Source organism: Stomoxys calcitrans, chromosome 2 (genome assembly GCF_963082655.1).
Source record: "Stomoxys calcitrans chromosome 2, idStoCalc2.1, whole genome shotgun sequence".
In the NCBI taxonomy this organism is placed as follows: domain Eukaryota; kingdom Metazoa; phylum Arthropoda; class Insecta; order Diptera; family Muscidae; genus Stomoxys; species Stomoxys calcitrans.
The window spans coordinates 49945608-49971867 of record NC_081553.1 but is presented as its reverse complement, the minus strand read 5'-3'; the positions used below and the strand labels follow the sequence as shown (position 1 = coordinate 49971867).

Sequence of the window (26260 nt, the reverse complement as noted above, 5' to 3'; positions counted from 1 at the left end):
TTTAGAAAAAAAATCTATTGCAAACCATTAGCACGTGTTAGTCATGGCATTATTGTAAGTGGTAGATCGTTATTTCTTTGTATCACCTTTGGAATCTAAATGTAGAGGTATCTAGATTCTAGATAATGGTTTGATTTTTATCGAGAACACATTTGCCGCAATCGATGCGAAATTGTTATCTAAGGTAATTGAAATTTTAAATATTAAATCAATTAAATGAAAACATTAAGAAAACAAAAATTTTTAAACAACACCAAGCAAAGGTGTGACGTTTTCTTTTTAATGATTGCTGGTTGGGTTCTTCTATAAAAGCAAAGAGCATTTGCAGATCGAATGTAGATCTTCATTACGAAAGCTTTATTGCAGTTTACCTAAGAAAATCGAAAAGCAGAAATATGAAATTCTGTAAGAAAAGAAAAATAAAACAATACAAAATATTAAATTATAAAAAAATAAATAATGAAAAATTACAAAAAAAAAATATTTTGATTTCTGTAACTTTGTTCTATAATTAGTTAAAATATGTTTTTATTATAAATTTTATTTCTTCTTCTTCTAGTGGTTTGCTTGGCCCTCTTTGCCTGTTTGGCTGTTGTCTCTGTGAACGGTCTTGCCGGTCAATCGGCTTGCCGTGACCCCACTGAGGTTCATCAGAAATTCCCCCATCACTGGGATCCATCCAAGTACTGGTATTGTGAAAAATTGAATGAAAATGCCGTTGAAAGAGATTGCCCCAAGGATACCGCCTACATGCATTTGTTGAAGGAATGCATTCCCTGGCCCAACTGGGTCTGGAAGAAACCTGAAAATCCCCCAACTGTAGCCTAAGAAGGGCATTATCATATAAATGCGAATTCGAATGCGATGAATAAAATGATTTGAAAATAAAAATTAAATGTTATATAATTATTTATTTCCCTTGACAATATTGAAGAAAATAAGACCATCAGAAAATTGAAAAATATGGTCCCATCAGCACTGTATTGGGTCGGGATGCCAAAGGGCATATTAAATTTAACATTGACAATTTTTTTGAAATCTTTGTTGAAAGACATCATATCAAAAATAATCACGCAATACTTAGGTCAAATTGGATAACAACTCAAAATCTTCAGGGTTTAGAAACTCAGATCGGGAGATCGGTTTATATGCAGGCTATGTTTAAACATGGTTCATATTGTCGAATTTGCAATCCAAACCGATCTACATTTGTAGCAAACAGAGAAACACATACTCTAATTTGTTTATCCTTTTGATACCAATATGCAATTCGAGATACCATGACGAACAATTAATCACAACTCGTGCCGACACGACATCCAAAGTTGGATGTTAAAATTTGTATACTCACCACCGAAGGATGGGAGACAATATCTTGATATAGCCCCCACATATACCGATTTCCCGTTTTGAGGGCTAGAGCCCAATGTAACCGCATTTATTGTCCGATTTCGCTGAAACTTGGCATAGCGAATGGTCTTAGACCCCTCGAAATCCGTATTGAATATGGATATAGCCTCCATATAGACCGTTCTCCCAATATAAGGTCTAGGGTTCATAATTTGTGTATTTATTATCCCATCAACTGAAATTTGACACAGTGATTTATTTTAGAATTCTTAACGCCCCTATCGAATATGGTTCATATTGCACAAAATCTTGATATGGCCCCCGTATAGACTGATCTCCGATTCAAGATCTAAAGCACATAGGGGGTTATATCTTTGTATTGGTCGATTCGGATCATATTTGGCATGAATTTTGAAAGTCATAACTCAAGTCCTTGTTCCAAATATAAGGCAAATCGGATAAAAATTGAGGCTCCTAAGGGCTCAAAAAAGTCGTTGAAATTTGAGACAGTGATTTGGTTTAGTTCTCTCGTTGTCCGAACTGAACATGGTCCAGATTAGACTATATTTAGAAATAGCTAGAATATAGACCGGTATGCCGATTTAGGGTTTTTAACTCATAAAAAGCCGTATTTCGCTGAAATAGGGACTAAATTTCCCATTTGGCCAAACCAAATTTGTGCCAGATCAGACCATATCTCCTTAATATAAAAATCAATTAATGTTTGTTTGTTTGTTCCGTTTAGACTATAGGCTGAACCCATTACCTTGAAATTTATCCCAAGAACACCACCCAAAAACAAAAGTGGACCGATCGAGATAATATGGGTATCAAATGAAAGGTATTGAAGAGTACAATACGAATATGGTATTTAAAATTGTGTCAAGTACCCAGGAAGTCGCCCTAACCCCAAAACTCCTCCAAGCTGAAAAATTGAACGTTCATATCAATATGGAGCTCAAATGAAAGGTAGTAAGGAGTATATTACGAATTTGGTGTACAAAATCAGGTATAAGTATAGGGGGTCATTCCAAAAAATGCCCTAAATGGGCATATTCGCCAATCATGACTGTATGGGACTCGATTTGTTCATTTGTTTAGGTTAGTCTGAAAGGAAACAAAGGCTATATAATTTTTCGATATCGGAAGGGGGCGCACCCCTCCCCTTATCACAAAAACACCACGCAAAATTAAAAGAGGATAATATGGATATTACATGAAAGGTATTGGAGAGAAGTATATGAATATTGTATTAAAATTTAAGTCTAAGTACCCAGCGTTCCGCCCCAACCCCAAAACTCCCCCAGGCAGACATATTGGACGTTCATTTCAATATGGGACTTATAAGAAAGGTATTCGGGAGTAGATTACAAAGAGGTCCATGTAGTGGGCGGTATCCCCTCCGCCCTAAAAACCCTTCAAATGGGCATATTAGCCGACCATTACTATATGGGACCCAAATGAAATCAATTTGTGAGTTGATTACGAAAATTACATTAAAAATTGTGTTAAAGTATCTAGGTGGCACTTAACCTCCATAAAACACCTAAAATAGGCTCAAATAGCTCAAACTGATATTTCCCGAAAATATCAATATGGGGCTCAGATGAAAGTTTTTTGCGAGTAAAGAACAAATTTGATACCAATTTTAGGGGCAAAGTGGCGGGGTGCCAGCCCCAGCCCCAGCCCCAAAAATTAAAGGAATTTGGGAGTAGAGCACGAATTTGACATCCATATTTGGGCGAAATGTTTGAGATACCTTTTGCACTCCCTGTCAAATGGATATATAGACCAATCACGGCAATATAGGACTCTGATGAAACAGGACTTTATTACCGACTGTGGTAATATGGGCCGCATATGAAAAGTATTTCAGAGTATGGCACGCCGATTATATTTACATTAAGGACCAAATGTCTGGGTGGCCACCTCACTCCAGAAATACACCCCAAACTGGACATATTTACCCACTGCAATATAGCAGTCCAAAGAAAGGTATAAGGGAGTAAAGCAAAAATTTTCCGATGAACATTTTGTTAAAGCACAGGATTCAAGTTTAAGCTCAATTATAAAGTACCGGTACCGGGATCGGTTCGGCTAGTTTTGGTATAAATTTGGAACATGGAGTTGAACTAGGCCATCCGTCATCCGAACCGCGTATGATCCATATCAGATCATATTTGCATATATCTGCCTATTGGACTGATCTCTGATCATAAGCCATAAAGTCTTCATTTATAACTTGATTTCCCTTTAGAGTCTTACAACATTAAACCGGGAGGTCGGATTATATGGGAGTTTTATCAGGTTATAGAACGGTTGGGACCATACATGGCAAGGATGTTGGAGAAATCATGCAAAATTTCGAACAAATCCGATAGGAATTTCGCCCTCTAGGGGTTAAAAGAGTACAATCGGGAGATCGGTTTATATAGGAGCTATATACGTTAATGGGCCAATTTAGACTATACTAAACAAGAATGTTGTAGGTCTTAAAAGAAACCGGTTTATGAAATTTCAGCCAAATCGGATAACAATTGCGCCCTCTAGCGGTTCAAGAAATCAATGCTGTAGATTGGTGTATATAGGCGTTATATAAAGATATAGTCCGATATAGACGGCGATCACAAATATCGTGACAACTGTGCAAGCAGCTGTTGTCGGTCCTAGATCGAAACGACCATTGTCACGATTCGACAGCGAGTCTGCCCATGTTACCTCGACGTTGAATCTTAGAATTCAATGTATACAACAGCAGTAAATCATTCTTGTTTTCTCCCACCCGATTACTTTCATGATATTCCCATCCTGCGACTTCGGGTGGCATTGAGAGTGGCCTCCAAAACATCATGGTTAATATAATGCATGAGTGTCACCACCAATGAGTTGCTGTTGAAAAATTTATCTTCAGAGAAACGCTGCACAATATGGCCATCATCCACAATAAGGTGAGGTAGTTCTTTAAAGTAACTGCCTTTTTGATGCAATTCTTCTAGAATATCGCGAATATATTCCGTGTTTGTCGCTTTGGAGTTGCAAACAATGTAGAGTGATGACATATTCCAATATTGACCTAATTCGATTAGGACATTTGCTAGGACATTAGGCCTTTACCATCCCACCGTTGCGTAACTTACGTAACCCTTGGAGCAAGTTTAACTTTCTAAGATAAAATCTAACATGAACCTCGGGGCCTACTGGTGGGGTATATATACCATACCCCATTACTGTGGTATAGGATAGAATTTAAAATGTTTATTTGTATTTAATAAAGCAACAATGATTTGGCGATAGCATGTGGGTACAATGAAATTTAAGTGCAAGAACTAATATTCCTTAACTTCAAGGCAATATTTTTTAAGAATATATTCTGAAAAGATTAACCAGCTCTCCTGATCTTCCTCACTATCCTTTCACCATACAACTCGCACATAAAAGCAATAATGCTGCAGGTATAGCCAACAGACAAGACCAACAACATTGGCCTCAAAGGATTTAATTGAAAACTGCTATCAAGTTCGTTGGCTTCAGGACGCTTCCTGTTGCCGTCCCTTATATAATCCATTTTTCCAAAGATCTTGGCTCTATGGAACAGATACTTCTTTAAGTAATTATAGAGGCCAGTTTCGCGAACATGAAGTATGTGCATATGCAGCAATTCGGTTAAATGACTGTCAGCCCGTAGCTGCATCTGAAATGGATAGGAGCCATGGCAAATGTCAAGGAGAACAAAACGTTGGCGCTCCTGCAGGTAGTGTTGTTGCTCATCGATTATATCGAATTCCTCAGTGGACACCAAATACATGAAGGCAGGGTTAAGATTGCGACGATTCGAATGGATTTCCTCAGAGGAGGCATTGACAAAACCATTCTATTGGGGATGTAGCTTATGAAACAGTTCCAATACAGCTTGCGATTCGGAATTATGCAGCATGAGCGGAACATTGCTTGCTAACATGTCCTCCAGTTGGGGCGATGACGTTTTGAAATACGCACTGGTTACTCGTGAAGTCAATTCAGTGGAGAATATATTGGAAATGTATAGGCCACCCATATTGATGAGAAAAAAGATACAAATTAGACGCACAAAAACGTAAAGTGATACCTGCCTCCATGAGGGCAAACGCAAGGGAGGCATGGGAATAGCCAAGATAGTGGATAGCAGCATGAGTAAACGTTGTTGATGATTCAGTAAAACAATAGAGTTCTCCTTCTTTTGCTGGCGAGACAAGCGTACTAACATTAACACAATGATTTCCTGCAGTACAACAACAATGGCCAGGAGAATCCAAAAGGACCAATGGATAACGACAAATTTGTCGGAGTGCTTTTGCGGCATGGGCATCATGACACAGCGCGAAGTCATTATATAGGGATAACTATAATCCAAATCTTTTTGTTTGAATATCGATACGAGGTGTGGACTTAATTCTATCTGGCCACTCAGCAAGAGTTCATTTATCTTTTCCAAATTCAAAAAATTGGATTCTTCTGCATAGTAGGGAAACACATTCATTGTTATATTCAATCGTTTCAAGAGTAGGTGGATTGAATAGCCACTTAAGCCATCCACTCGATATTCATGGGATTTTTCAAACCAATACCAAAATGTATAGGGCAAATTGGTTTGAACTGGAATATCAATGGTGTAACCTTTGAAATTTCTTATGCCTTGCGCTTGGGGATACATTTGTGAGACATGCTCTCCACTGACATTGACAACTTGCAAATTGGGATAGGGGTCCATGGTCAGCAGTTGTCCTCCATTTACTATTAGCAAAGGTCTGCGCATTTGATATTTCCATAAGGTTTCAAAAAATCGTTGATACTCTACTTCGTGCGTGAAGAGTCTAACAAGGAATATGCTAAAGCACATTCTGCGTCTTCGGGTGGCATTGACAGTGGCCTCCAAAACATCATCGTTAATATGGTGCATGAGTGTCAACACCAATGAATTGCTGTTGAAATATTTATCTTCAGAGAAACGCTGCACAATATGACCATCATCCACAATAAGCTGAGGTAGTTCTTGAAAGTAACTGCCATTTTGATGTAAATCTTCTAGAATATCGCGAATAAATTCCGTGTTTGTCGCTTTGGAGTTGTAAACAATGTAGAGTGATGACATATTCCAATATTGACCTAATTCATTGATAAGAAGATTCAATTCTCTTGGATTGAAGGAATTTGAGGGGATTGTTGAGCAACTCGGTATAAGTGTTAGCCAGAGTGTGAGTATATTCCACCACCAAAATTTGAAGGATCTCCCGTTCATTGTCACAAAACGTTGCTCTTAATAGGGGATTGACAAACAAACTAAAAGAAGAGTCCTTGCTGGTGTCTAACTGAGGTAGCAATTTCCACCATATATAGCCATGTGTGTATGTCACACTAATTTCATTTAATTGTATAAAATTTTATTTTTTGTTTATTTTGCAATGGATAGAATCAGGGTTGCGGGGTCGAGTCATTTTTGCTCCGACTTTAAAGGCAACATTTTATTCGACTCCGACTCTGCAGTCGACTCTAAAAAATATGTTTGCTGAGTTCAAAACCATTAAAGTGTATATTAGAGTGTCTCAAAAAACATAAAGTATTGTTTTTTAATGCATACCCTCCATTTTTTTCCTTTCCATCCCAATAAGCAACATACGAAACCACCACAAGGCACAGTAAAGTAAACGGGTGCTTAGGTTATGGACGAATTTAAACCAGACTATTTTGTATTTGAATCGTATTAATAGCGAAAACGCATCTATGATACAATTAGCACACTAACAAAGCTCGACAATACTTTCTATTAGCTGTACTTTTCCCAATGCATGTAGTTTTGTGTAATGACAGACATTCTTTCAGTGATAAATTCTTCTTCCGTACTACACATGATTTTGTGCCTCTGTTGGAAGTTGTATTGATGGCTTCGAACGCCCGGCCGGGATTCGAACTTAGGCACACGGAGCAGCGGCGGGAGCCATTGCCGTTGTCTTAGTGTTCGAAGCCATCAATACAACTTCCAACAGATGTACAAAATCAAAATCAGAAACATCATAGATGACATGGGTGTTGGAAGTCAAAGTCATTTTAGAAAACTTCAGCCAAATCGCAGAAGAATTGCACATTTAAGGGTTTCTAGAAGTCAAATCGGAATATCAGAAACATCATAGATGAGATGGGTGTTGGAAGTCAGAGTAAAAGTAATTTTAGAAACCTTCAGCCAAATCGCATAAGAATTACTCCCTAAAGGGTTTCTAGAAACCAAATCAGATGATTGGTTTATATGGGAGCTTTGACTTAACACGGATCGATTTGGCACAATAAGAAGTATCTGTGCAAAATTTCAAACGAATTGCTGGATTCGTTTAGACGCATTTGCGATTTGTAGAGACGGACGGACGGTTGAACTTGATTTGATCAACTTTTAGAATCAAAATGTTCAAGAATTTATAAATATATACTAATCATAGTTCAAGTACAGAAGTACTCCCTTTTGAGTATTGATTTTTCTCCATAATCACATTACTCTAACAATTGTATCAATACCTTCTGCAGGTAAAATATTTAACATTTTCTTTTTAAATTTTTATAATAATTTTTTATTTCCATTAAATCATAGTTCCAAGATTTCCATCTATATTCTGTACTTATTTTGTGTAAGGCTCAACCCATTTCCATTGTTCCCAGGCAACGCATCTTTGTGGAGCCTCCATGAAGGCCTCATTGGGAGGGCATTGAATGTAGCTGGCTTTCTCTTGACCCTCGGGGCAAATCCAATAGTGGGTAGGATCGGAAATGTCACGGAACATGCGATTGTGATCGGAGACAATGGCACAATTGGGTTCGGCATAAATGTCCTGAGGTTCATAGCCCAGGGCAACGGAGGCCAAGGCCATAAGGGCAACAAAGACGGTAACTAAAATTAAGGAAATCAATAAACATGTCATTTACCAAGAAATTTGTTTTAGTTACCTTTGAACATAGTTGTTTATTTCTGATAATTGCAGAGATGCTATTGTCAACTGATACCTGATTGAGGTACTTTCTGCTATTTATATTAAAATTAATAGGAGTAGATTCTTATCTTCAATTTAAAAAACATGTCTGGGCAAATTTAATTTTGATAAAATTATATGTTTCAAATATAATATTTCAATTAATGTTAACATTAAAGTTTAATTAAGAACCGACGTTGAAGAATTTAAGGTGTGGTCCATTAGAGTTGAGGTATAAAAGCCAAGTTTCAGTTGAAGCCATACTCTTTCGGTTAGCAAGTTTTAGTGCATTTTGTTGAAATTCAAAGAAAATAAAATGAAATTCTGTAAGATTTGTTAACTATTTAAAAATTCAGCTTTGCACTACAATATCCAATATCTCTAATATTCTATGTTCAATCTAAATTAGACTTGGAAGGGAGAATTTTCCGTGTGCCATGTTTTTCTAATTATTACCTTTTTGAATTCTTTATTTTCTTTTAGTGGTTTGCTTGGCTCTCTTCGCCTCCTTGGCTGTGGTCTCTGTGACCGCTCTTGCTGGTCAATCGGCTTGCCGTGATCCCTCTGAAGTTCATCAGAAATTCCCCCATCACTGGGATCCATCCAAGTATTGGTATTGTGAAAAATTGAATGAGAACGCCGTTGAGAGGGATTGCCCCAAGGATACCGCCTACATGCATTTGTTGAAGGAATGCATTCCATGGCCCAACTACATTTGGAAGAAACCCGAAAATCCCCCAACTGTTGCCTAGGATAACCTGATTCTAAATTGATATTTCAAAAATAAAATATTTTAGGTAAATGTAAACCTGTGGTTTTCAATCTTGTCACAATTTTTTCAGAGTTGGTGTTTTTGACAGCTGTCACTTGATTTATGCTCACTACAAGACTTATTTACAAACGCCTCCAAATGCTGGAAAATTTGGACGAATGTTTTGTCTTTCGCCGGGGACTTATTTTGGCTAGTTCCGGGCCAGTTGACGAATATGGACCTTATTCGTCTCGGTGTCGTGGGTCCAGTATTGCTCGGTGTTCAAAAATTGGAGATAATAGGCATGCAAATTTTAGTAAAATCGAGTAATAAGTGCGTGTTTTTGTACCCTCCACCTTAGTATGGGGAGGTCAAATACCTATAACTACAAGAGAGTCATTCCATCCGTGAACGAAACGAATGACACCAGTTTTGATATAAAACGAATATAAAATTGGTATTAGCCGGGTTGGTTGCGTGCTCGAAATGCAAGAATGGTGGTGGTACGTAAAGTTATCCGGTTGAAATTTTGCACAGATACTTAATATAAATGTAGGGCGGGGGATTGCAAATGTTTCATATCGGTTCAGATTTGGATATTGCTCCCATATAAACCGATCTCCCGATTTGACTTCTTGAGCCCCTGGAAGCCGCGAAATTTTTGTCCGACTTGGCACACAGTGTTCTGTCATGACTTCCAACTACTGTGTCTAGTACGGTCTAAATAGGTATATAACCAGATAAAGCTCCCATATTTTAGCAGAGTCCATGGTGGTAGGTTCCCAAGATTCGGCCCGGCCAAACTTAGCACGCTTTTACTTGTTTTTTATATTTTCAACATATTCTTATGTATAAAAACCATTTTGTGTTTGTTTTTCGGTTTGTTTCTTTGTTTGTGTGTTCTTCAGTATATATACATATATATATATATATATATACATATATCCACTGATGGTGCGTAATGATCCCGTGGGGTGAAAATAGGGTACTAATTTTTTGATATCTGAAGGGAGGGTGGAAACGCAGATCTCGGTGATGGGTGCGAAATTTTGTGTATTGTAACATAAGCGTAAAAATTTGGTATCCGAATTTCGGATGGGGTACCTAGGGGGGCCGCCCCACCCCTAAAACCTATCAAATATATATTTAGACCAATCACGACAAAATGGGTTTCAAATGAAAGGTATTTATGAGTAGAAAACGAATCTGATATCCAATTGTCCAAGTGTTAACCACACCTTCCCCAAACACTCCTCCAAACAGTTCTTGTATACTGACCATAGCAATATGGGGCTCAAATGAAAGGTCTTTGGGAGTAGACCACGAATCTTATATCAATATTCGGGAAAAAGTGTCTATAGGGTCAACCATTTCAATATGGGGCTGTAATAAGAGGTATTTTAGAGTAGAACACGAATCTGATATATATTTTCAGGGCCAAGTCACTAAACGGCCGCCTTATCCCTCAAAACACCCCCTAAACCGGCCATGGGAGTAGACCACGAATCTGATATCAATATTTGGGACCAACTGGCTAGGGAATGTCCCACACCCATAACAACTCCCAAATAGGACCTATTTGCTCGCCATGACAATTAAGGTCTTAAAGGGCCTTGTGCATTAAGGGGTTTAAATGAAAGATATTCGAGATTAGATAACGAATTTGATAGCCAATTTTGAGGCCAATGGAAATATAGGGTTCAAATAAATTATATTTGAGATTAGACCACGATGCTGATATATTTTCAGAACTGAGTGTTGGGGTGGTCCCCCAACCCCACTCCCCAAAACACCGCTAAATTGGGCATATATATCGACCACATCAATGTGGGGCTCAAATGTAAGGGAGAAGAGTACGAAATTGATACCCATTTTTGGGACCAATTTTCTGTGGGACTATCCCTTCCCCAAAACACACCACAAGCAGCAATTATTTACTGACCATCGCAAAAATAAAACTAATTGGGAGTAGAATACGAATCTGTCCGAATGTAGGAACATGTATTTAGGGCACCGCCCCTTTCCCAAAACACCCCCCAAAGAGCACAAATATTTGAGGACGCCTCATCCTATAAACTGCCCTTAAACCAATGGCAATATGGGGTTTAAAACAAGTAAGAAGGCGTTATGTTCGGCCGAGCCGAACTTTGGATACCCACCACCTCGGGGATATACATGTAAACCACCTTTCATCAAAATCCGGTGAAAATTGCATACCTAATGTCCCATAGCAGTTATATCGAAATATGTTCCAATTTGGACCAAATACTAATATGTACAGTAGCTATATCTAAAACCAAAACGATCTGAACCTAACATAAGTCACTGTGTCGAATTTCAGGGAAATCGGATAATCAATGCGCCTTTTATGGGGCCAAGACTTTAAATATCGGTCTACATGGCAGCTATATCCAAATCTAAACCGATTTGGGCCAAGTTGCAGAAAAATGTCGAAGAGCCTAACACAAAGCTCTGTCCCAAATTTCGGCGAAATCGGACAATAAATTCACCTTTTATGGGCTCAAAACCTTAAATCGAGAGATCGGTCTATATGACAGCTATATTCAAATCTGCACCGGTCGGAGCCAAATTAGAGAAGGACGTCGAAGAGCCTAACTAAACTCACTGTCTCAAATTTCAGCAACATCGGTCAATAAATGAGCCTTTTATGGCCCCAAAACCTAAAACCGAAAGACCGGTCTATATGACTGCTGTATCCAAATCTGAACCGATCTGTGGCATATTGCAGAAGTATGTCAAGGGGCTTAACTTAACTCACTGTCCAAATTTTGGTGACATCGGACAATAAATGCGCCTTTTATGGGTCCAAAACCGATCAGGGCCAAATTGAAGAAAGATGTCGAATGGTCTAAGACAACTCACTGTCCCAAATTTCAGCAAAATCGGATAATAAATGTGGATTTTAAGGGCCTAAGACACTAAATCGGAGGATCGGTCTATCACACAACTCACTATCCCAAATTTCATCAAAATCGGTTAATCAATGTGGCTTTTTTGGTCCTAAGACCCTAAATCGGAGGATCGGAGGATATGGCAGCTATATCCAAATCTGGATCGATCTGAGCCATATTAACGAAGGATGTCGAAGGGCCATAGGCAACTCACTGTCCCAAATTTCAGCAAAATCAGATAATAAATGTGGCTTTTATGGGCCTAAGACCCTAAATCGGCGGATCGGTCTATATGGGGGCTATATCAAGATATAGTCCGATATAGCCCATCTTCGAACTAAACCTGCTTATGGACAAAAAAGAGAATCTGTGCAAAGTTTCAGCTCAATATCTCTATTTTTAAAGACTGTAGCGTGATTTCAACAGACAGACGGACAGACGGACGGACATGTCTAGATCGTCTTAGATTTTTACGCTGATCAAGAATATATATACTTTATAGGGTTGGAAATGGATATTTCGATGTGTTGCAAACGGAATGACAAAATGAATATACCCCCTCCTTCAGTGGTGGTGGGTATAAAAAAGGTATTTGAGAGAAGAGCACGATGCTGATATATTTTCAGGGCCAAATATCTAGGGGAACACCTCACCCCCGAAAGCAAACCTAAACACAATATTGGGCTGAAATAAAGACTTTAAAAGAATGGAGTATATCTTACACCCAAATGTTAATGACCCTAAACCCTCCGAGCGAATTCATAGACCAATGAAGATCATATGGGATTCAGATTTTCTTAGCATGGTATTTCAGCAAAAGCTCTTTAATAGTCCAAAATAAATATTCAGGCATAATTTTGTTCCATATAAAGAAAAAGAAGGCGCAGCGGAGCGGGTCCGGTTCAGCTAGTTATTAATAAATAAAGAAAATTTCCAAAGTAATTTTTTTCTCATATCCATTTATTCATCGCAATCGAATTCATATTTTTTTTTGACAGTGCCCTTCTTAAGCTACAGTTGGGGGATTTTCAGGTTTCTTCCAGACCCAGTTGGGCCAGGGAATGCATTCCTTCAACAAATGCATGTAGGCGGTATCCTTGGGGCAATCTCTCTCAACGGCATTTTCATTCAATTGTTCACAATACCAGTACTTGGATGGATCCCAGTGATGAGGGAATTTCTGATGAACCTCAGTGGGGTCACGGCAAGCCGATTGACCAGCAAGAGCGTTCACAGAGACCACAGCCAAAGTGGCGAAGAGAGCAAAGCAAGCCACTGGAAGGAAAAAAAATTAAATTTTTAAATATTTCATAGCACTTATATTGAAAATAATGACAGGGCAAGTGTCAATAAGGACATGTAAATTATATACCAAAAAAAGAACTCAAACTAACAAAAAAAATTTTTGTAACCCAAAAATTTTTCGATATAAAAAATATATGCCTTCAAATAAATATACATACATATGTAGTTTTAATAGTATTTTTATATTGAAAAATTTCTGGGTTTTTTATACCATAACAATAAGTTATATATATTTCTATCTGACCCGGGCCCGCTCCGCTGCGCCTTCTTTTACTTTATATGGAGCAAAAGTTTCCTTGGAATATTTGTTTTCGACAATTAAAGAGCTTTTAGTGAAATACCATGCTACGAAAATAGTATATCGCTTGACTAACAGTTTAACAAAATAAATCCGTTTATCTGAATCCCATATGGTCTTTATTGGTCTACGAATTAAAGTTTGGATGTAAATTGTACTCCATTCTTAAAATGCTTTATTTCAGCCCGATATTCTCATGATATCTAATTTAGGGGTGTTTTTGGGGGTGAGGTGGTCCCTCAGACACTTGGGCCTGAAAAATTATCAGCATCGTGCTCTTCTTTCAAATACCATTTATTTAAACCCCATATTGCCATTGGCTTAAGAGGAGTTTACAGGATGAGGCGTCCCCCAAAAACATGGTCTCAAAATTGGTTATCAAATTCGTTTTCTAATCTCAAATACCTTTCATTTGAGCCCCATATTGCCATGGTCGAAAAATTTTTACCCTTTGGGGGTTGTTTTGGGGAAGGGGTGATGCCCTAAATAAATGGTCCTACATTTGGATATCAATTTCGTATTCTACTCCCAAATACCTTTATTTGAGCCCCATATTGAGATGGTCAGTAAAAAAATTGCTGTTTGTGGGTATTTTGGGAAAGGGGTAGACCCCCAGATAATTGGTCTCGAAAGTGGGTATTAACTCTACCACCCAATACCGTTCATTTAAGCTCCACATTGACATGGTCGGTAAATATGCCCGATTTAGGGGTGTTTTGGGGATTGGGTTGGTCCCCCAAACACTAAGCCCTGAAAATATATCAGCAACGTGCTCTATTCTCCTATATCTATATATCATTTATTTGAACCCCATATTGCCATTGGCCTCAAAATTGGATATCAAATTCGTTTTCTAATATCATTTAAACTCCTTTTTGCAAAAGTCAGCAAATATGTCCGGTTTGGGTTATTCGCCCTAAAAACTATGAGTATTTAGTTCCACTCTCTTTAAGACCCAAATTGTCTTTGTGAGCAAATATGTCCTATTTGGGGATTGTTATGGTGGTGGGATGTCCCCTAGACAGTTGGTCCCTAATGTTGATATCAGAAACGTGGTCTCCTCGCAAATATCTTTAATTTGAGCCCCACATTTCCATAGTCGGCAAACATGACCAGCTTGGGGGGTATTTTGGTGGATGGGCGGCCACTCAGTGAGTTGGCCTTGAAAATATATATCGGATTCGTGTTCTACTCTAAAAACCCTCTTATTTGAGCCTTATATTGCAATAGTCAGAAAATATTTACTATTTGGGTAGTGTTGTGGAGGTGGGGTGGCCCCATAGATACTTTTCACGAATATTGATATCAGATTCGTGCTTTACTCCCAAAGACCTTTCATTTCAGCCCCATATTGCTATTGTCCGATTTTGGGGTGTTTTGGGGGTTGAAGTGGCCCCCCAAACACTTGGTCCCATATTTGGATATCAGATTCGAATTCTACACTCAAATACCTTGTATTTAAGCCCCATATTCCCATGGTCAGTAAATAATTCCCGTTTGGGGAAGGGGTGGACCCTCAGAAACGTGTTCCCACATTTGGATATGAGATTCGTATTCTACTCGCAAATACTTTTCATTTGAGTCCTATATTGCCATGGTCGGTAAATATGTCCGATTTAGGGGTGTTTTGGGGGTTGGGGTGGTCCCCCTAGCACTTGGTTCGACAAATGGATATTAGATACGTTTACTTATCCTAAATACCTTTCATTTGAGTCCCATATTGTCGTCATTGGTCTAAATGTATGTTTGGTAGGTTTTAGGGTGGGGCGGCCCCCCCTAGGTACCCCATTCGAAATTTGGATACCAAAAATTTTTATTTTTAGGGTATTATATGAGAGCAAACAAAATTTCGCTTAAATCACACCACCCATCTCCGAGATCTGGCGTTTCTGAAAGATATGGTAAGGGGGAGGGTCCGCCTCCCTTCAGGTATCAAAAAATTTAGTACCCCATTTTCACCACGGGGTCATTATGCATCATCTGTGAAAATTTCAAGAAAATCGGTTCAGCCGTTTCTGAGTCTATAAGGAACACACAAACATACAAACAAACAAACGAACACAAATAGATTTTTATATCCTCCACCATAAGATGGGAGGTATACTACTTTAATCATTCTGTTTGTAACTATTCGAAATATTCGTCTGAGACCCCATAAAGTATATATATTCTTGATCGTCGCGACATTTTATGTCGATCTAGCCATGCCCGTCTGTCTGTCGAAAGCACGCCAACTTCCGAAGGTGTAAGGCTAGCCGCTTGAAATTTTCCACAAATAGTTCTTATTAGTGTAGGTCGGTTGGTATTGTAAATGGGCCATATCGGTCCATGTTTTGATATAGTTGCCAGATAAACCGATCTTGGGTCTTGACTTCTTGAGCCTCTAGAGTGCGCAATTCTTATCCGATTGTAATGAAATTTAGCACGACGTGTTTTGTTATGATATACAACAACTGTGCCAAGTATAGTTCAAGTCGGTCCTAAACCTGATATAGCTGCCATATCAACCGATCTTGGGTCTTGACTTCTTGAGCCTTTAGAGTGCGCAATTCTTATCCGATTGGAATGAAATTTTGCACGGCGTGTTTTGTAATGATATCCAATAAATGTGCCAAGTATAGTTCAAATCGGTCCATAACCTGATATAGCTGCCATATAAACCGATCTTGGGTCTTGACTTCTTGAGCCTCTAGAGTGCGCAATTCTTATCCGATTGGAATGAAATTTAGCACGACGTGTATTGTTATGATATCCAACAAGTGTGCCAAGTATGGTTCAAATCGGTCCATAACCTGATATAGCTGCCATATAAACCGATCTTGGGTCTTGACTTCTTGTCGCAATTATTATCCGATTTGCCTGAAATTATGTACTACGGATCCTCTCATGACCATCAACATACGTGTTTATTATTAACTGAATCGGTCTATAGCCCGATACAGCTCCCATATAAATCGATCTCTCTATTTTACTTCTTGAGCCCCCAAAGGGCGCAATTCTTATACGAATTGGCTGACATTTTACACAGGTCGCCAACATGTAATTTAATTGTGGTCCAAACCGGCTCATATCTTGATATCGCTCTAATAGCAGAGCAAATCTTTTCTTTTATCCTTTTTTGCCTAAGAAGAGATGCCGGGAGAAGAACTCGGCAAATGCGATCCATGGTGGAGGGTATGTAAGATTCGGCCCGGCCGAACTTAGCACGCTTTTACTTGTTATATATAAGAAGAAGATAATAATAAAAATTAAAAAAAAAAATTATTATTATTTTTGTTATTATTGTATATACTATTTTTATACTATTTTCTTACGGAATTTCATATTGATGATTTTCTTAAGTAAACTGCAATATAACTTTGAGATATACTTTCGAAAGTCTAATGCTCTCGGCTTTTATAGAAAGAACCCAGCTACCATTCCGGAAAAAGAGGAAACAGTGACCTTGCTTGACACATCATTATGCTACTTGCAATTATGGTTTTCATTTTTTTGTTCATGTTAAAATTTAATTGATTTTGTATTTAAAATTGCATTTAACATAGATAACAACTTCGTTTTTGCCGCGACACGTGCAGTTTCGATAAAAATCACAATAGGATAAAAAAATAACACTACACCAATTAAAATGTCGCCACTACACACGTTTGCTAATGGTTTTAACAAGCACTAACTTATACATAACAAATTTGCACAACTTCGCCGAATCTAGGATTCTGGAAACAACTATACATATAAACTTATTTTAAACCTGAATTAGTTTGAAAAAATCAAATTGGGTAATGACTGATTCTCCTAGAGCCTCAAGAATTTACATCGTGTGATCGGTTCTTATGGGGTCAATATTTTCGTTGTGTGAGAGTTCAAAATTCCATATGAACCATGTAGACCTATCTGTGAGGAATACAAAATTTCGGCCAAATCGGACATAAATTGAGTCTTGTAGTTGATCAAAAATTAAAGTCGAAGGACTAGTTTATATGGGAGCGATAATCTGAACCGGCAATACCCAAGGACTTACATCAATAAGAAGTATCTGACCAAAACTTTAAGTGGATATCTTTATTCGATTGACCGCTATCTCGAGTTCAACAGACATGGCTATTCTTGACCGATTCGAATGTCAAAACGGTCCAGAATATAAATAAATTAGAGTGTCCTAGGTAGCAGAGGCGCCCCAGTAGCCGAATAAGAGACGTGCTCGGATTGACAGTGGCTTTAGCCTGTCGCATCACAAGCGACTTAAAATTGTCTAAGTGAGTCTGCAAAGGACTGCCATTTTTACCTAACCTGTTGGACTAAAAAGGGGATATATACAAATTTTCGTGATAATTGGATAGGTTAGATTTGGTAAGGTGGAAAAGAGGGTGTGGATATTAATCCGCCCCATGCAACTATGGACATACACCAAAGCCAGCAATCGGCTTGTTATGCGCTATTAAAATTAACAAGTAAGAGCGTGCTAAGTTCAGCCGGGCCGAATCTTATATGCCCGCCACCATGGATCGCATTTGTCGAGTTCTATGCGCAGCATCTATTTCTAGGCAAACAAAGAATATTGAATAAGAATATGCTAAAGAATTGCGCCTTGTAGGGGTTCAAGAAGCAAAATCGGGAGATCGGTTTATATGGGAGCTTTATCGAGCTATTGATCGATTCAGACCATATTAGACATGTATGATGATGGTCATGAGAGAACCCGTTGTACAAAATTTTTCCAAATCGCATGAGAATTGCGCCTTCTAGAGGCTCAAGAAGTCAAGATCCCAGATCGGTTTATATGGCAGCTATATCAGATTATGCTCCGATTTGCGCCATACTTATTGGTAGTCATAACAAAACACCTCATGCAAAATTTCAGCCAAATCGGATAAGAATTGCGCGCTCTATTGGCTCAAGAAGTCAAGATCCAAGATCGGTTTATATAACAGCTATATCAGGTTATGAACCGATTTGAATCGTACCTACCACAGTTGTTGCAAGTGACACCAAAACACTTCGTGCAAAATTTCAGTCAAATCGGAGTAGGATTACGCCCTCTAGAGGCTCAAGAAGTCAATACCCAAGATCGGTTTATATGGCAGCTATATTAAAACGTGGACCGATTTAAACCATACTTAGCGCAGTTATTGGAAGTGATACCAAAATACGACGTGCAAAATTTCAGTCAAATCGGACAAGAATTGCGCCCCCTAGAGGCTCAAGAAGTCAAGACCCAAGATCGGTTTATATGGCAGCTATATCAAAACATGGACCGATTTGGCCCATTTAAAATCCCAACCGACCTACACTAATTAAAGGTATTTGTGCAAAATTTCAAGCGCCTAGCTTTACTCTTTCGAAAGTTAGCGTGCCTTCCATAGACAGGCGGACGGACAGACGGACGGACGGATAGACGGACGGATGGACGGACAGACAGACGGACATGGCTAGATCGACTTAAAATGACATGGCCATTAAGAATATACATTCTTCATAGGGTCTCAGACGCATAGCTATATCAGGTTTGTGTGTGCCCAATTTCAGCCAAATCGGATAAAAATTACGGGCTCCAGGGTCTCAACATATCGAATTGGGAGATCTTGTTATATGGGAGCTATGTCAGGTTATAGACCGATTTCAAACGTATTTGACACAGTTGTTAGAAGTCGTAACAGAACACTGTTAGCTAAATTTCATTCTAATCGGACAAAAATTTCAGCTTCCAGGGGCTCAAGAAGTTAAATCGGGAGATCGGTTTATATGGGAGCTATTTGGACCGATTTGGTCCGTAGTTGATACAGTTTTTGGAGGTCTTAACACAACACTACATTCAAAATTTCAACCAAATCGGACAAAAATTTTGGCTTCCATGAGCTCAAGAAGTCAAATCGGGAGATTGGTTTGTATGGGAGCTTTATCCAAATCTGAACCCATACAACCCATTTGCAATCCTTTACGCGTTCGATCTCTATAGTGAAGGACGAAGTCCTGTGTGTTCCGTTGTGATACCAAAAGCTATACTGACCTCCTTTTTACTTACTTTCAGTAATGGCCTCGTTTTCTCACGATCTGGATCTCCCCATAAGATTTTCGCTGTCCTACCTACTGTTTCACTGTTCCACAGTGTTACATGCGCGTTCGTCGCCAACCCCCTTACTTGGACTGCGTCGACCCGAAAAGCTTCGAGTAAACCAAGTTTATTGGCGGCAGTCTTCTGGCCTTCACTGGCAAATCGTCAGCTTTCTCATTCCCAGTTGCTCTGCTGTGGCCCGGCACCCACACGATGCATACCGTGCCATCGCCAGTGAAGGCTTTTATCTCCTTCTTACACTCCTAGACTGTTCGTGACCTTACCGTTCTGGTTTTTATTGCCCTGATGGATAGTTTACTCTTCATAAAGATGTTCACACTCGACGTCGACGACACCATGATCGCCCGGAGCTCTGCTTGTAGGATCGTATTATGGTCATTCAGTCCCACTCTGTCCTCTAGATTTGATCCATCCGTATAACATGATCTTCCAGATAGCAATACTAGGGTTCCGTCAATCCAAGACTGTGCCGCTAGCAGCAGTGCCTCGCATTCGACCTCAGGGTTTATATCAGGTATCCGATCGGAAACCTTTTTCCTTCCTTTCAGGATTCCTATCGTCGCCTCGATTATACCGCAATGGTATGAGCTGCTCCCATCCTTAATCGATTCTTCCATCGCCGCAGTGGCTGACTCACACTTAATCTGTATGTCAATGGGTCGGATATCTAGAATAGTCTCCAGTGCCCTAGTGGGCGTGGTTCTCATCGCTCCGCCTATGCCAAGACAACATGTTCTCTGAACATGTTGTATGGTCCTTATGTTGTACTTTTTCTCCATAGCAGACCACAAAATTACTGAGACCTAAGTAAGTATAGGTCTAATCACGCTCCTGTAGAGCAAGTGGACTATTCTCGGATTCAGGCCCCATTTCCAGCCTACTGCCCATCTACATAGAGCCCAGCAACTGTGAGCCTTTTCATTACCCTCCTGAATGTGGCACTTCTAATTCAGTTTCCTGTCCAAGATCGCACCTAAGTATTTGACCTTGTCAGATATCGAAATCGTCTTATTGGGGAAACTTTAAATTGGACCACCTTCGTCTTCCTCGTGAACGGGTATATTTTACTCTTCTCTGGGTTAAAATTGAGACCCCTGGGTCTAACCTAGTCATATGCCATATCCAAGACAATTTCGGTCCATCTGCATCTGGTCCGGATCCTTAACACTTAGAAGTATTATAATATCGTCTGCGTAGCAGACGGGTCCATATCCCTCCTCAGTCAGCATCCGCAATAAGTCATTTATGGTGGTCACCCATAGGAGTGGTCATAAAATGCCCCCCTGTGGCGTGCCCTGTGCTACTTTCTCCCTTATATTCATGCCATGAGACTCACAATTTATCCACCTGTTCCTGAGCATATGGTTTATCTAGTCTCTAAGTACCTGGTCCACTTGATACTGGTCTAAGGATTGGATCAGTGTGTCGGTTTTAGCATTGTTAAAAGCCTCCTCGATGTCAATTCATATCGCCAATGTGTATATCTTAGCATCGAAGGATTCTTCTATTTTATGGACAACCTCGTGCAGGGCGGTCTTCACCGACCTTCTCTTGACATAGGCATGCTGTTAGTATTTGAGCAATTCACTGGTTGTCCGACTCTTTATCATAGTATCCACAATACGTTCCATGGTTTTGAGTAGAAAGGACGTAGGGCTTATAGCTCTGCAGGAAATATTCCATATGGTCTGGGTGACTTAAATGGTTTGAAGCTTCTCAAGGCTTCCTTTACCATAGATTCAGTAATGATAAGCTTTCCATAAATTCAGTAATGATAAGCCTTCGATCAATATCATTATTCCAAGAAGCCGGTACCTCCGTGAGTCCCGTCGTATCCTGGCGAAATTGGTTTTCAGCAAAAGCCTCCGCTGTCTCTGTTCTCACTTCCATGTCGTCTACTAACGCTTCAGATTGGACATGGGTTTTTGAGAGAAACTTTTTCATCTTGGCGGCGTCATAAACGCTATCGACCTGTTCGCAGAAATGCTTCCAGGAGGCACTGTTGTAGCTCTGGTAAATTTATTGTAATCCTTGAGCCGTGTGTAGTACACATCCCAGTAATCCTCAGGTTTTTACGACTTGCCACTGTAGCGCAGAGATTATATCCGTCTATGACGCTGAACGCCAAAGTTCGAATACTGGCGAGACCATGGAAAAAAATTTTCAGCGTTGGTTTTCTCCTCCTATAATGTAATGTAATGTAAAAACTTCTCTGTATCTATAAAAGGAGGTCCCTTATCATTGAACTTAAAATTGAATTAGACAGCACTTATTGATATGATTCCCCTGTTCCTTAGTGGATTGTTCATGGGCAAAATTTGCTAGTTTTATACCCTCCACCATCGGATGGGGGTATACTAATTTCGTCTTTCTGTTTGTAACACCTTGAAATATGCGTCTGAGATCCCATAAAGTATAAATATTCTTGATCGTCATGTCATTTTAAGTCGATCTAGCCATGTCCGTCCGTCCGGCTGTCCGTCCGTCCGCCTGTCTGTCGAAAGCACGCTAACTTTCGACGGAGTAAAGCTACCCGCTTGAAATTTTTTACGAAAATTTTTTATTAGTGTAGGTCGGTTGGGATTGTTAATGGGCCAAATCGGTTCATGTTTTGATGTAGCTGCCATATAAACCGATCTTGGGTCTTGACTTCTTGAGCCTCTAGAGGGCGCAATTTTTATGCGATTTGACTGAAATTTTGCACGTGGTGTTTTGGTATCACTTCCAATAACTGCGTTCAAACGGTTCATGTTTTGATATAGCTGCCATATAAACCGATATGGGATCTTGACTTCTTGAGCCTGTAGAGGGCGCAATTCTCATTCGATTTGACTGATACTTTGCACGTAGTGTTTTGGTATCACTTCCAACAACTGTTTTAAGTATGATTCAAATCGGTTCATAATCTGGTATAGCTGTCATATGAACCGATCTGGGATCTTGACTTCTTGAGCCAATAGAGCGCGCAATTCTCATCCTATTTGGCTGAAATTTTGCATGAGGTGTTTTGTTATGTCTTCCATGCAAAGTATGGCGCAAATCGAAACATATCCTGATATAGCTGCCATATAAACCGATCTGGGATTTTGACTTCCTGAGCCTCTAGAGAGCGCAACTCTCATCCGATTTGCCAGAAGTTTTGTACAGAGTATTCTCTCATGACCCTCAACCTACGTGTCTAATATGGTCTGAATCGATTAATAGGTTGATACAGGCGCAATTCTTATCCGAGTGAACTGATATATTACACAATGACTTCTACAATGTTCAGCATTCATTTACCGTCCGAATCGGACTTTAACTTGATATAGCTCCAATAGCATAACAGTTCTTATTCAATATAATTTGTTTGCCTAAAAAGAGATACTGCGCATAGAATTAGACAAATGCGATCTATGGTGGAGGGTATATAAGATTCGGCCCGAGCAGTTGTGGTCTAGTGGACGGCGCTTCAAAAGTCCGCCTACTGCTCAATACTTAACAGGGAGCTTTCTCATAGGTCATTTGGCGGCTACGGTCACTGTGTTGTCCTTGATACAATATCCGATATTCCAGGCTGTGTGGATTACAACCTACCTGAGTCGCCGTTTGATAAAAATTCTGTACCACTATTCCTGATAGTACCGATTTGAACTACTATATCCCTGGTAACAGAAGTTACATAGTCTTCCATACAGATTGTTCCAAACTAAACGACCAAGTGGGCTTTGAAGTGTACTCTATAGATGTAGAACTAGTCATATCGAAAAGGTTACCCGAACTCTGCAGTAGTATCAAGCCGAGATCCTTGCAATTAAGGAAGTGTTGGAATGGCTAAGATATAATGTCATAATGATGGTTGGCATAAATATCTTCTCAGATAGCCAGGCAGCCATTAAATTCCTGGAGAACGTACTTCTGAAGACAAAAACTACCCTGGACTGTCACAGATCTTTCAACGCGATGGCTGAACAGTTCAAAATTCACCTGTTCTGGGTGGCGGAGCACAAATATATTCCAGAGAATTATAAAGCGTATGGGCTTGCGAGATTAGGTACTACACTACACATTTTAGGGATACTGGAATCTGTGGGTATGCCTCTAGCGACAGGTAAGCTAAGTTTTCAGGATCAGGCCCGACGGACAACGAATGATAGATGGTCACAAAGAGGGGGCTGTGAGCATTCCAAAACTATGTGGCTTAGTCTGGACTTGAAGAGGTCTACCGCTTTGCTGTCATTGGCTAGAACAGACGTCTCAGTTATTGTGTCCGTCAAAACAAGTCACTGTCTAATCGGAAAATATGATGACATACTGAGGGATGCCAGCAACAACTTTTGCAGAGGCTGTGAGGACATCGAAGAAGAAGAGACTATAGAACACCTTCTCTGTATGTGTCCTGCACTAGCAGTCAGAAGGAGTTACACTTTACGTTCTCATTTCTTTGAGAACCTGTCTGGTTTAGCGGATGTGAACATTCGCAAGTTACTAGGATGGTTCAACGGTAGGAACTAGAAGTCATCTTCCTTCTTCAGTTCCTGTGGTATCACAATGAACGAAAATGTCTAAGTGAGTCTGATAGCAGACTGACACTTAAACCTCACCTAACCTAAGCCCCATGGATCAGCCTCTGGACCCACTAGGGTCCATACTTATTGGAAAGCACTTCAAGATTAACTATGTGAAGTTTTGTATACTTATCTTTATCCGTTCAGAAGTTCCAGAATTATCTCCAAAACTTTTCGATTTTGCCAAATTGCGCGTCGCCTCGATTTTATCATGATGGGATAACCTGCTCCTATGAACTGCTATATCCATTTTCCCATCGCCTTAAATCTCATAGCCGCAGTGCCTGCCTCATACATAATGTATTATATATTTTGAAACATTTGTTGTTGTTATTTTTATTGTAGCAGTGTGTTGTGCAATGAGGCGGGAGCCCATCGGGTCAATCTGGTACGTGCAATCGGCTGCCAAGGGATTGAAACTTTAGGCCGAGTGCAATGGAGAAGGAGTGCAACGCAAGATAAATGCATTGCACTCCTTCTCCATTGCAGTCGGCCTTATCGGCATGCTCCCGAATGTGACACTTCCAGTTCAGTTTCTTGTACCAGATCACTCCAAAGTATTTGACCTTGTCAGATATCAAAATCGTTGTATTGAGGAAACGTGGTGCATCATATTGGCCCAACTTCGTTTTTCTCGTAAACTGGCAGGTTTCAGTCTTCTCTGGGTTGACATTGAGACCCCTGGGTCTAGTCCAGTCGTATGCCATCTGCAAAAAACATTTCGACGCTTCTGCATAGCTGATTCGTATCCTTACCTTTTAGAAGTATTATAACATCGTCTGGGTAGCAGACTGGTTCAAATCCTTTCTCAGTCAACATCCTTAACAGGTCATTTATGGCGGTCACCCATTAGAGTGGCGATAGAATGCCCACCTGTGGCGTGCCTTGAGCTACTTTCTCCCTCATATTTATCTCATGAAACCCACAATGTATCCACCTGTTCCTAAGCATATGTTTTATACTGTCTCTAAGAATCAGTTCATTCCACTGGGTACTGGTCTAAGGATTGGCTCAGTTTGTCGGTCCGCACATTGTTAGAAATTGGAAAAGGTTCACAAAAGATCGAGGTATTTGTAGATCTTTTCGTGTTCTTCAAATGGATGAAAAGGCCTGCAACAGCCCACTATTTAATTACTCTCTTGAGTATTAATACCACTTGAAACTTATTCCTAATGATTAAAATTCTTTGGCATCATCGAAAAAGGCACCCAAATAATTTGTATAATTATTTTGTTTTCTTTATTTCCATTAAATCATATTTCAAGATATTCTTTTACGCTTATTTTGTGTAAGGTTCAACCCATTTCCATTCTTCCCAGACAACGCATTTTTGGGGAGCCTCCATGAAGGCCTCATTGGGAGGGCATTGAATGTAGCTGGCTTTCTCTTGACCCTCGGGGCAAATCCAATAGTGGGTAGGATCGGAAATATCACGGAACATGCGATTGTGATCTGTGACAACGGCACAATTGGGTTCGGCATAAATTTCCTGAGGTTCATAGGCAAAGGCAACGGAGGCCAAGGCCATAAGGGCAACAAAGACGGAAACTAGAAGTAAAGAATAAATATTTTATTAATTTAACGATTGGTGACTTCAAGCTACAACTTTAAAAAAACGTCACTCGATTCGTAAGGCAATCCATAGAAGTCAGCTGATTTGGTTTATGGAGAACAGCTGATTTCGATACAATCGCAATCGGCGGTACATTCTAGCGGCTTTTTGCAGTAAATGATTTACCTTTGAACATTGTTTTTAATTTCTGTTGATTGCAGTGCTTCAATTGTCAACTGATGTTTGATTGACCCACCTTCCGCTATTTATATTGAAATCTAAGGGGCTTGTTTCTTATCTTTAGTTTCTAGAATTTTATCAATCAAAGTAGTTTTCGATTTTCATTTTGATAAAATTGTATCTTTCAAATGTGATATCTCAATCAATGTTAACATTAAAGATAAATTTGCAACCAACGCTGAAGACTAGAAGATGTGGCCCTCTAGCAAGTGAGTTTTGGTATAAAAGCCAAGTTCTTATTGA

General features: G+C 39.5%; 4 protein-coding genes across 4 annotated transcripts; 2 read left to right on the top strand and 2 right to left on the bottom strand.

Annotated features, from left to right (window-relative positions):
- The first annotated feature begins 305 nt into the window (after positions 1-305).
- Positions 306-906, top strand: LOC106083131 (uncharacterized). The gene is made up of 2 exons (XM_013245984.2): positions 306-405; positions 560-906. Exons 1-2 carry the CDS (start codon positions 396-398, stop codon positions 826-828), a joined length of 279 nt encoding a protein of 92 aa, XP_013101438.1. The 5' UTR covers positions 306-395; the 3' UTR covers positions 829-906.
- A 4315-nt stretch (positions 907-5221) lies between these two features.
- On the bottom strand, positions 5222-6478 carry LOC106083092 (uncharacterized). Its single transcript, XM_013245936.2, has one exon. It carries the CDS (start codon positions 6476-6478, stop codon positions 5222-5224), a length of 1257 nt encoding a protein of 418 aa, XP_013101390.2.
- Positions 6479-8601: 2123 nt separating this feature from the next.
- On the top strand, positions 8602-9147 carry LOC106083107 (uncharacterized). Its single transcript, XM_013245957.2, has 2 exons — positions 8602-8665; positions 8823-9147. The coding sequence occupies exons 1-2, from the start codon at positions 8656-8658 to the stop codon at positions 9089-9091; spliced, it is 279 nt and encodes a 92-aa protein (XP_013101411.1). The 5' UTR covers positions 8602-8655; the 3' UTR covers positions 9092-9147.
- A 3846-nt stretch (positions 9148-12993) lies between these two features.
- On the bottom strand, positions 12994-16991 carry LOC106083132 (uncharacterized). Its single transcript, XM_013245985.2, has 2 exons — positions 16920-16991; positions 12994-13277 (listed from the first exon to the last, which is right to left on the bottom strand). The coding sequence occupies exons 1-2, from the start codon at positions 16927-16929 to the stop codon at positions 13009-13011; spliced, it is 279 nt and encodes a 92-aa protein (XP_013101439.1). The 5' UTR covers positions 16930-16991; the 3' UTR covers positions 12994-13008.
- Positions 16992-26260: the final 9269 nt, after the last annotated feature.

Coding starts and splice junctions, on each gene's coding strand:
- LOC106083092 (XM_013245936.2), bottom strand. CDS start 6,478: ATGTCATCACTCTACATTGTTTACAACTCCAAAGCGACAAACACGGAA.